The sequence below is a fragment of the Phyllobates terribilis genome, unplaced genomic scaffold (assembly GCF_046119375.1).
Source record: "Phyllobates terribilis strain yellow unplaced genomic scaffold, ASM4611937v1 Scaffold_7__3_contigs__length_470593459, whole genome shotgun sequence".
In the NCBI taxonomy this organism is placed as follows: Eukaryota; Metazoa; Chordata; class Amphibia; order Anura; family Dendrobatidae; genus Phyllobates; species Phyllobates terribilis.
Genome location: NW_027362767.1, coordinates 80,772,728 through 80,785,213, shown reverse-complemented (window position 1 = coordinate 80,785,213; position 12,486 = coordinate 80,772,728). Strand labels below are relative to the sequence as shown.

General features: G+C 40.3%; 1 protein-coding gene across 5 annotated transcripts in view; it reads right to left on the bottom strand.

Annotated features, from left to right (window-relative positions):
• Positions 1 to 12,486, bottom strand: part of DPF3 (double PHD fingers 3) — a 177,840-nt gene that overhangs the window by 44,911 nt on the left and 120,443 nt on the right. For all 5 annotated transcript variants that reach the window (XR_012247350.1, XR_012247351.1, XM_073638878.1 and 2 more), the window contains exons 5-6: positions 9,487 to 9,582; positions 8,623 to 8,689 (exon numbers count right to left, since the gene is read on the bottom strand). Coding sequence is in view for 3 of the 5 variants with exons in the window: in XM_073638878.1 (XP_073494979.1) it covers positions 8,623 to 8,689; positions 9,487 to 9,582 (163 nt within the window). In the remaining 2 variants the exon portion in view is untranslated. The remainder of the gene's footprint in view (positions 1 to 8,622; positions 8,690 to 9,486; positions 9,583 to 12,486) is intronic.

Here is a 12,486-nt window from a genome sequence, read left to right as displayed (position 1 = left end):
AAGATTCCTCAGGAAAACCATCAGAAGTTGGTGGCTGGCTATGTATCATCTTTGCAGCAAATCAAAATGGTCAAAGATGCTCTACTAAGGACTAAAGATGTTCGTCAAGAAGAGGTTGAATAATTATGAGACTGCAGTAGTCATTAAAAGTGGCATTTGGGGTTGAATTTGGAGAAACTACTTTTTATACTAGTTGTGTTGAGGTGTTAAAGTGTTCTTGTTTGGCTTAATGCAAACAGAAGAAATTTAGTAAATTTAAATTGCTTTAGCCTACAAGTCTGCAGTTAATATATGAATACAGACTTGTGAATCCTTGCATAGCGCACAATGCACACTCTGAGGATCTTTCAGTGCTTGTGCTGGGCACAAGATCACAAGTAATCTAAATATATATCTATATAGATATATCTCCATCTATATATATATATATATATATCTCCATCTATATATCTCCATCTATATATATATATATATATATATATATATATATATATATATATATATATATATATATATACACACATACATATATATATATATATATATATATATATATATATATATATATATATATATATATATATACGTACACACACAAAAAAAATATATATATATATTTATTATCATACATACACATTATAATAGATTACATTTGTTTCTACATAATACTTATAGTATTTAAGATATTTTAATAAAAGCAGTATTTTTTTATAAAATAATAAAGAAAATCTCATGCTCGTTTTGATTAGAGCAGAGTTTTGAAACGTATTATGCAAGTATCCCATCACATTTTGCAACAACTGTGAATTTTCTTGCTGTGTTTTACCAAAGTTGCTTCAAAACTGCATGGTTTTGCCCTCAGTTCTATGCAAAGTGCTTAGGTTTTGGAAAAGCATGCCAAAATGTAACATGTGGTTCCAATGCAGCCAGCACGTGTAAAAGCAGCCTTAGCCTTAGGCCAGGATCAGACAGCCATTGAAATAATCAGACTGGTCACATCCACAGTTCTGTGCACTTGCCAGCATTGCAGACGGGTGCAGGAGCTGCCTGCCGTTACATGAACTGTTCTCGTCTGTAAGACAGAAGAGACTAGTGCATGCTGTCATTTTTATTTTTTTCTCATGGATCGTATGCCTGCAAGGAAATTTGCACATAGGATACCATTGGTCTACATTTAAGAAAATCTGACATCAACTTTACGCTGCCCCTGTGAGAGCGGCATGAGGTAGGGACACGCACACTTACTTTAACTCTATAAAGAAGATCAGTTCCAAAAGAAATTGAGTAAAAGAGGTTGTCCAGGCTTGAGGCGTATGGCTGCAGTCAGTCACTCTATGTGACTGCAGACTTGTGAATCCTCACAGTGTGCAGTGTGCGCAATGTCAGGATATTCCAGTAGCAGTGCAGGCAGCAGGAAGGTACGTGACCGCAAGTATATGATTTGCGGCCTCACACAATACAAGTGAATTTGAGCAAGGCTGGAATGTGGCTGGAAGTATGCAAATCACATACTTGCGGTCACATGACTGCCCACTCCCAGCACCAGAGAATCCGCTGCGACTGCTGAGAGTGACTGCAGACTTGTGCCCCAAGCTGCCAGGATTCTGATGTTCCTCTCTATGGGGTTTGGGGGGGGGGAGGGATGGAGAGTGTGCCTTTGATTGGCAGCGCATAAGAGGGAGGGGTGAAAGAGCTTTCTCCCAGGGAGGACGCTGAAGAAACGTCTAGTTGGACTGTAAGCAGAGATTTCACATACCACGCTCCAATATGAACAAATGTGAATATGTCTGTAATGGAAATGCAAAAAAGGAAAAGAACAGCAGGATCCGTAGAGCTCAGAAATTTTGTAACTTGTTTAACTCAAATTTTTTGAACATGCAACAGGGTCTCTTTATTGTGTTTTATTTTTACAGATCCTTCGGTTTATTAATTGCACTGCACTGTAACATTAGTGCTTAAGTATTCAGGAGCTATGGCTCCCCCATCTGCCCACTACTGACAGTTTTTTTGCCTATGCACAGCAATAGTAAGAAAGCTGTCTATCAGTAGCATCTGGGATTCATTGCACGGTAAAGATGACTTGGTAACATAACATTATTCTCCAGGCCACTACTACTACAGTCATCCCAAATGTTTATAAAGGAGTATTTTTTGGGGTGGGGTGGATTTTATATATTCAATTATTTCTATATTTAAAAAAAAACAGAACTTTGTATAAAAATTTTGTTTGCATTATAAGTTTCTAAAAAACATAACTTATTTTTTTTAATTTTTATAACAACCATTTGGGATACTTAGGACTTTTTGTTTTTTTTATTACATTATTGGGGGAGGCAAGTTCAATGAAAAACATCAGTTCTGGCTTTGATTCTTTTCCTTCACATTTAATATATAGGTTAAGGCTAAGTGCCCACGATGCAGAAATGCTGCGGATTATTCCTGAGCGTTTCTGCATCTCCCTGGCAGAAAAAACGCATGCAGATTTTACATGCATTTTTTCTGCCAGGTAGGAGCGTTTATGAAGCGTTTTTAGCATGCGATTGCGCATGCGGGTTGTCAAGCGCTTTTCCAAGAAATTTTAGCATCACTTGGAAAAGTGCTTGACAACTTGCACTATATAAATCCATGCAACTGGCATGGATTTACATTGAGTGACCAAGTTACAATGCTGCAAATGCAGCATCAATAGTAAAAAAAAAAAAAAAAAAAAATTATTAAAATGTTGAAAAATAAAAATAAACATTATACTCTCCTTTCGATGGCCCCAGGTCTCCTCTACGGTACGTCCGGTGTCTTCGGCGGCTCGAGGTGCTCTAAAAAGGACCTTCCATGACGTAATTTAGTCATGTGACATGTCACACGACCACAGACGTCAGTGGTCATATGACTAAATGACGTCAAGGAAGGTCCTTTTACACCACCGCGAGTAGCTGAAGAGCCAGCAGCACTGCCGGGAGCCATCAGAAGGCAAGTATATGTTATTTTTTTATTTTAATTCTTTTTTAACTACAGGTACTATGGTACCCGGGTCTGGAGGAGAGTCTCCTCTTCTCCAGACCCGGGTACCATCTGGGCATTGAATCGCATAATATCCGAATGTGTACGTATAGTCATGCGGATGTTATGTGGTCCAATGCAAGTCAATGGTGGCGATTTCGCCGCAATTCCGCACAATTAATGGTTGTGCTGCGGATTTTTCAGCAATGATAATCTGCAGAGGAAATTTCCGCAGCATGTGCACAGCACATGCGGATTATCATTGGGGAACATGGCAGGCAACTTAACAAGCGTTTTTAATGCGTTTTTGTGGCGGAAATGGCGCCGCAGAAACGCATTAAATCCGCATGGTGGGCACACAGCCTAAATCATTTTATATTTACAAAGTATAAACGTCTATGGATGCAACAATACCAAGTACGACTATTTTTAATTTTTGAAATGTCCTTTTTGTTTGGAAAAGGAGAGCTATTTGACATATTAAGTAAAACATAAAAATAAAACCTATTAAAAAAATGTTTACTTTTGTCACATTATTATAACCTCCCCTCCTTAAATGTTTAGCTACGATTGTCTTTATTATTGCAGCTTATTATGAATTTACCAATCTCTTATAAAGCTCAATTTGTCACTACATAGGAGAACCAAGATAGGTAGGGGTAAAAACAATTGTTTGTACTGTAGATCGGGACAATATATATTTGTAATGATAAAGCGTCTGACAGATTCAGCTCTCATGAATTTTTCATGATTCGAATGTATTAGTTTACATTATAGGAGGGTTGACAAAAGAAAAAACAAGTTTTACAAATTTTTGTCTCATGATGTTAATGCTAGACCCATTAGACAGTGAAAGACAGACATGGTGACATACCTATAGACTATAATGGGTATCTGATCTGTTCACAAAAACGCAGATGAAAAGTATTCGTGAACATAGACTTCTGAATGGGGTTTAACCAGAAAATAACTGTTCTCCAGTGTGTCTGCACACTTATAGTACATACCGTACATAAGAGCATTTTAGATTTTTCCATCTTGATCAGTAGAAAAATTAAAGTAACAAATATATAACATTTAGATACTAAAGTTAAATTGTGTGATGTAAAGAGTATTCTGGTTTTATGCTACATAATCCCAGTATTATTATTATTATTATTTTTTTTTTTTAAGTATATCAACTCTGCATTTTTGAGTTCATCTTTTGAATTTGTGAAATTGTCCTGGTAAGCAAATAAAGATATCAGACACAGGATTAGGGTATGTTCACATGTATTGCTTTTGATGCATTTTTTTTCCCATAGGGAAGTAGCAGCGTGCATTTTTGTTGCATTTTTCATGCAATTTATTAGTTGATCTCATTGGTTAAAAAAACGCAGCAAAAATGATAAAAGAATTGACATTCTGCAATAAAAAAAGCACAGCAAGGGAAAAAAATACTCTGTACAAATTAGATTTTAGAAACCTTATTCATTCTGCGCTACTGTAAAATGCTATGCTTTTTTTCCGCACAAAAAAAGTATTGAAAAAATAGCAAAAAAGCTAAGTGTGAATAAGCTCTAAAGGCAAAGCTTTGATTTGTGCTCACTTCTTTAACAATTAAAAACAATGTAGGCAACCTTGGGCTTAGAGCGAAATAATCACCACATTTCTAGTGGCTTATTAATGGCTAGAATGCTGTTTACAAGTCTTAAAGCGTCATAATACAATATACAAAGGGTGGATGGCTATAAAACTTCTGAATATATAAATTAACGATTTTAACAAGGCTTAACCACAATAGAGCATTTTATGTTCATTTTCCTGCTTTTCTAAAATAAATCTGAGCAGAAAAAAGGACCTTTCCAGACAGAAGATTACAAGTGGTGTTTAATTAAAGAGAACCTGTCAGCACGATTTTGTAATGTAAAGACATGGCTGTAATGGCGCAGTAATACTGGATACATTGATAACTTTAAAGAAGAACAACAAAGCAGATTTCTTCACCAATCACCATTTCAAATTTTCTGCTAATTTTACTTCGGTGCCTGTAATTCCCCAGCCCCTCTGCCTACCTCCAGTCTGTGATTCCCGGCCCCTGCTCCAGCCTCCAGTCTATGATTCCCCAAGCCCCTCTGCCTGCCTCCAGTCTGTGATACCCTGGGCCCCTCCACTTTGCCTGTGGTCTGTGATTACTCAGCCCCTATGCTGCCTCCAGCCTGTAATTCCGCAGCCCCTCCGCCTGCCTCCGTCCTGTGATTCCCCATCCCCTCCACCTGCCTCCGGTCTATGATTCCATGGCTCCCCCGCTGCCTCCAGTTTGTGGTTCCCCAGCCCCTCCTCTGCATACCTCCATTCTGTGATACCTTGGGCCCCTCTGCCTGCCTCCGCCCTGTGATTCCCTGACCTCTCCACCTGCCTCCGGCCTGTGATTCCCCAGCCCCTCCACCTGCCTCCGGTCTATGATTCCATGGCTCCCCCACTGCCTCCAGTTTGTGGTTCCCCAGCCCCTCCTCTGCATACCTCCATTCTGTGATACCTTGGGCCCCTCTGCCTGCCTCCGCCCTGTGATTCCCTGACCTCTCCACCTGCCTCCGGCCTGTGATTCCCCAGCCCCTCCACCTGCCTCCGGTCTATGATTCCATGGCTCCCCCACTGCCTCCAGTTTGTGGTTCCCCAGCCCCTCCTCTGCCTACCTCCAGTCTGTGATACCTTGGGCCCCTCTGCCTGCCTCCGCCCTGTGATTCCCTGACCTCTCCACCTGCCTCCGGCCTGTGATTCCCCAGGTCCCTCCGCTTGCCTGCGGTCTGTGATTCCCTAGCCCCTCTGCCTGCCTCTGGTCTATGATTCCCTGGCCCCCCACCACTGCCTCAAGTTTGTGATTCCCCAGTCCCTCAGCATGCCTCCAGTCTGTGATACCCCAAGCCCCTCCGCCTGCCTCTGCTTTGTGATTCCCTGTGGTCTAGGATTCCCCGGCTCCTCTGTCTTCCTCCAGTCTGTGATTCCCCGGCCCCTCCACCTGCCTGTGGTACCCCGGCCCCTCCGCTTGCCTGCGGTCTGTGATTCCACAGCCCCTCTGCCTGCCTGCCTCTGGTCTGTGGTACCCCAGCCCCTCGCAGTTTGCCTTCGGTCTGCGATTCCCTGGCTCCGCCATTACAGCTATGACTTTACATTACAAAATCGTGTCGACAGGTTCTCTTTAAACACCAGTCAAATCATACATAGCATATTCTAGCTACACTCCCTGACAGAAGTTATGTCGCTTATCCATGTTATGTAAATAAAAGCTTATAACCGGACGTTAAATTCATCCATTGGTTTTATAAATTACTCTTTTGAAAGCTGAAACCCTCCCAAACTTGGTTTAGGTAAAGAAAATAAATTGGCATCAATGCTGAAATATTGATCATTTAATGAACGCAGAATGGTCAGATTTTGGCAAGACAAAAGTTTTGTCACCTGGTCATATAATGCACCCAATTCCTAGTTTACATCCTCACCAGTGCTCAGTAAATGATTGGTTAATTAGTGGGTGTGTATAAAAAGAAACCCAGCACCCCAGACCTTCACTTGAACTGCAACTTGAGCTCTGACAACATGCCAAACATCTACCCTGCGACCAAAGCCTTGATTATCAAGAGGCTGAAGACCACATACACTGCAGAGGTGGCTGGCACCTTTAATGTGTCTCAGCGCCAAGTACAAAGAATTAAAAAAAGATTTGAAGAGCGTGGAGATGTGTTTGATAAGCCCAGGTCCAGCAGACCCCGCAAGACAACTGCTCAGGAGGAACGTTTGTTGGTTAGAAAATCCAAAGCAAGCCCCTCTTCCACTGCAGCAGAGCTCCAACAGGCCTGGTCACCTCAAGTCCCTGTGTCAACTAGAACAGTTTGTAGGATTCTGTCTCGAAATGGCCTCCATGGTCGAATCAGTGCCCAGAAGCCAGCACTAAACAAAAGGCAAATAAAAAAAACGTGTGGCATTTGCAAAGTCCCACTGCCTGCTAAACAGATGGACGCTGGAAAAGTGGCAGAAGGTGGATTTCTCTGATGAATCTTCAGTAGAATTACACCACAGCCACTGCAAATACTGCAGGAGACCTACTGGAGCCCGTATGGATCCAAAATACACCCAGAAAACAGTTACATTTGGTGGTGGAAAGATCATGGTCTGGGGTTACATTCAGTATAGGGGTGTGCGAAACATTTGCAATGTGGAAGGCAATATCAATAGCCTAAAATATCAAGAAGTATTAGCTACCTCTTACATTCAAAATCATAAAAGGGGTCAAATTCTGCAGCAGGATGGTGCTCCATCTCATACATCCATCTCTACAACAAAGTTCCTCCAGACAAAAAAGATCAAGGTGCTCAAGGACTGGCCAGCCCAGTCACCAGACATGAACATCATTGAGCATGTTTGGGGTAGAATGAAAGAGGAAGCTTGGAAGACAAAACCAAAGGATCTAGATGACCTCTGGGAGGCAAGTAATACTGCATTCTCTGCTATTCCTGATGACTTCATTAATAAATTGTATGAATCATTGTTCAACCGCATGGATGCAGTCCTTCAAGCTCATGGAAGTCACACAAAATATTAAATATGACTCTAATAGCACCACAACTTCATTCACCGATGTTATGCAACATATATTTGTATTTTAAGATAATTATTTGTTTGAATATCACATTACTTTCTATGGGCGACAAAACTTTTGTCTTGCCAAAATCGGACCATTCTGTGTTCATCAATATTTCAGCATTGATGCCAAATTATTTTCTTAACCTAAACCAAATTTGGGAGGGTTTCAGCTTTCAAAAGAGCAATTTATAAAACCAATGGATGAATTTAACGTCAGGTTATAAGCTTTCATTTACATAACATGGATAAACGACATAACTTCTGTCAGGGAGTGTATGGTAAAGGAAAAATAATGTTATTTGGAAGCATTTGTTATAAATTATTGCAATACTTTGCGCCAAAAAATTCAAATATCAGGAGGTTAGAATGGAGTAACAGAAAAGAGACATGCAGGTAAGAGGCTGCCACTTTGGTATATGTCATTTATGTCCATGTTAAATACAGTATATAATGGAAATATGCCTGCAGGAAATGCCACATTAAACGGGTAGTTTTACAAACAATTTACATGCTTACACTACATTGCCAAATGGACGCCCCTTTTGCGGATTCAATAATTATAAGCTTTGTTCACAAGTGGAATTAATTTATAATATTTAAGCAACAGGATTTCTTTTTTTATACACTGGATATAACTACACAAAAGCACTGATGTGACAGCAATAGAAACCTGACTGAAAAACAAATGTAATGTTTAACAAAGCCTTACCACAAGGATTGGTAAAAGTTACATAAAAGAAAGCTTCTAGCCATGCAGTCTCAGACACTGACCCTAAAAGTCAGACATGTCAATCTGCAGCGAAAAAACAAACTAGACAACATGCAGCATAATTTGAATGTTTTAAGAAGGAGATATAAAGCCAGCAAAGAGATAATTAAAGCTCCACAGCGAAAACATGAGTGAACAATTAATGCAAGTTCATAACTGCTACTGAGCAGTATGAAGCGGTATGGCTGAGCGGTATGGAGAGCAAAGCCATGGCACATCAGGACATCGCTACTTACTGTCACATACGTAAGGTTTGTCATGCTCATCAAAAGAAGTATCGTTCCTTCTCCTGCCACCACGAGCCTAAAACGGAAATAAAACTTGTTATGTTGTATTTAAACTACCGCATAGTCGTGTTTTATGTAAACAAAGAGGTATTTTTATGTGAATTTTGAAGCAGATCTGCTTTACAATTCACATTAAAAAAATTAATGAACATATCCATACAGGAAAAAGACCTTATTGTACCACAGAGCCATGTTCCTGGAAACGACACACTGATGCCGTGGTACAGTACCTAGATGCTATATATGTTGCAATATATTTATTTTTTAGTTGGAAAATGAAGGATCTTGGGGGTGCACAAAGTCTCTTCCATTTTTAATAACAAAATGTTGTACAATAGTTTTATTCCTACACCATCTAGCCTCCATTTACTTTTCCTGTGTCTTTTTTTTTCCAAAATAAGATTAAATGGGTTTATGGGGAATATCTTTCTTTATCCTATCGACCTGTGCTAGGTTAAATGAACGCTCACCCTCCCCAGGCCCTGCATTGCCTCAACAACGTGGCCTCAGTCTTCATTTTCAAGCTGCAGCAGAGCAGCTCAGGTCAGTGATCGTTTGCAGAGGTGATGTGCGCTGTAGTCATGACGTCACCATTGTAGCCTGTAAACAAAGACTGTAGCAGCAGAGGAGAGGCGGCACTGGACCCGGAAGAATGAGTTGCAGCTCTTTTGAGTATTTTAACATAGTGTAGGACCGACTGAAGCAATGTATTCCCGATAAACCCATTTAAGGTTACCAAAGACTATTGGGCGCATAGATATGGAAATGATACTGAAGGTAATAATGTGATTCCTTTAACAGCAGCTTTCTCACCCGTCCCCTGCTCCGGTTCTTTCTTTTTGGAAGCTCCTCTTCAAAGTCGTCATCACCATTTGCATCATCTGCATTTTCATCATTTTCTAAAACCCTCTGAATAAAAGCCACAAGATGGTAAGTGATGAGTAAATATGTACAGAACAGTATAACAAAAAATAAAAAAATCACACACGGTAAGGACCTAGTGTCTCAAGAATGGAGGTCTCGTCCGATCCATTCCTTCCAACTCACTGCATAACAGCAGAAAGGAGGCATGTGAAAGCAGCTGTGGTTGAGCATGCATACTACATTTAATGCTTATGGGATGGACTGATCGCCATCAGTCCTATAGAGATTGAAAGGAGAGGCAGCATGTGTACGCAAGCACTGTTCCTTTCAAAGTGGGGAAAATCTCCGTTCTCATCATTGGTGGGGGTCCAGCAATCCTACACTTACCAGGTAACCTGTGGATCAGTGATACATGACGATTCTAAGAAATCCCTTTAATAACAGTAATAACAGTATGTTCTATAAATGAGAATAAGCTGTATATTTTTGTATGTGTGGAAATTATTACACTGCCAAAAGGGTTGGCCACTTTGGGGCTTTTTTTTTTTTAAACACATGTGTTTTGGATTAAAAAAAAAACATTTTTGCAATTAGGTTTCATTACTACAAAATGCCCTGTTTTTTACAGGCTCTTTTTTTCTGCACATTCAACTTTAAAGGGGTTGTCCCACACAAAAAGTACATTTTAATCAATAGATTTTGGAATAATAATAACAATTGGATGTGCTAAAAAAAAAATTCCCATGTTCAGATAATCTTATAAATGTGATCCTGCCATAGTGCAATGGCTGAGTCCCACCATATGGAGCTGCTCCAGTACATGGTCAGCACATACCACAGCTCCTGGCCAGGGAGGGGAGGAAGCATAAGTCACTTATGATAAGTGAGTATACAGACAAAACAGCTGGGGCTCACAGCTGTCCCTGTAACACATTTCCCTGCCTGAAGTGACACATGAGCGGGTGCTTCCGCCCTGTCTCCAGTCCTCTAAGCTCATCATAAATCAAGTCAATGACGTTATATAGCTTATATGTCACTGACTTGATTAATGATAAGCTCACAGGACTGGTGATGTAGCAGAAACGCTCGCTCCTGTGATAAAACAGGCAGGGAAATGTGTTACCTCAGAAAGCAGCATCTGAAAGCCCCTGATGTGTCATCTGTATACTCACTGATCATAACCTACTTATGCTCCCCCTTGGCAAGGAGGTGTGGTATGTGCCAACAATGAACTGGAACAGCTGTGCATGGTCAGACACAGCCCTTACACAGTACACAGCAGGGGATCATTTATAAGATTACATCAGCACAGGAACGTTTTTTTTTTTAACACATCCAAATGTGGAATTTATTATTCCTAGATCTATTGATTAAAATGTACTTTGTTTGTGGAACAACCCCTTTAATGTGGTCTGTGGCCATAAATCAACTGAGAGGAGCTCAGAAAAAGACAGTAACAGATAAGTTTGTAACTGTTTTATCTGTTAGAACAAGCTCAGTGACAGATTCTCAGTTAAAGAGGTCGTCCAATTTCTCTTGTTAGTGCAGCTTTCCACACAGACTGGCCAGCACTTCTGTCCATACAATGGTTGCTGGTGGAGGAGCAGTGACTTGACCTGCAGTCTCCTCCAATAGAAAAAACAGGTTCCTTATGTGAGGTGCTTCACAATTGGAGGAGGCTGATGGACACATCTGGCCACATGCTCCTCCACCAGCAGCCATTACATAAACATAAGTGCTGGCCAGTCTATGAGGAAAGCTGTACCAACAAGAGAAATTAGCAGACTGCTTTACCTGAGAATCTGTCAGCGAGCTCGTTGTAACAGTATAACAGGAACGTTTGTAACTCTCTTATCTGTCTTTTCTGAGCTCCTTTCAACTGATTTATAGCTACAGACTACAACAATGTAGAATGTGCTTAGAAACAAAGAGTCTGTAAGAACCAAATGACACAAAAGTTGTAATGAAAACCAATTGCAAAAATATTTTTTGTAACCAAAAATGTATGCATTTAAGTAAACAAAAAAATTGTCTCCAAAGGTGACCAACCCTTTAAGAGTTATCCCATCCCTGTCTATATTTACTACTAGACTAGAGCATATAGGCATCAAAGGTCCCCACTTCAGACATCTTCTCTATGAGCCAGATAGAAGAGTCCAGAGTAGTGTTGAGCGATACCTTCCGATATCGGGAAATATCGGATTGGATCGGACCGATACCCAAAATATATCGGATATCGCCAATTCCGATACGGGAAACCAATGCAAGTCAATGGGACACAAATATCGGAATGAAAATAAACCCTTTCTTTCCTTGTAGGTTAATTCTACATGAAGGAAAACAACTAACAATAATGTAGAATGTATTACATGAAAAGAAGGCAATTCAGCAGCGGCATACACCGGTACCCGACAATTTAGAACAGAAAGAATAGAGCTTCACACATAGATTAGATAGATAGAAACATGCCAGTCACATATATATGAAGTACAGTGACAGTATTTATTAAAGGATTTATTAAAAAAAATAATAGTGTTTTCATGCACCGTCTCTTTAAAAAAGTAGGCCGGCAATTCAGCAGCGGTACCCAACAATTTAGAATAGAAAGAATAGAGCATCACACATAGATTAGATAGATAGAAACATGTCAGTCACATATATAAGAAGTACAGTGATAGTGTTGATTACTGTACTTGTCATTTAGTGTTAAAATAAAGGATTTATTAAAAAAAAAAATTGGCGTGGGGTTCCCCGTAATTTTAGTCTCTAGCGGAGGTTAAGCATACGGCTGGGGCAGATGTTTGAAGCCTGGGAAGGGGGTAATACCCACGGAGCTTCCCAGGCTACTAATATCAGCCCCCAGCTGAATACCTAGCCTTTACTAGCTATTAAAATGGGGGACCCCAAAAAAAATGACGTGGGGTCCCCCCTATTTTAATAGCTAGCAAA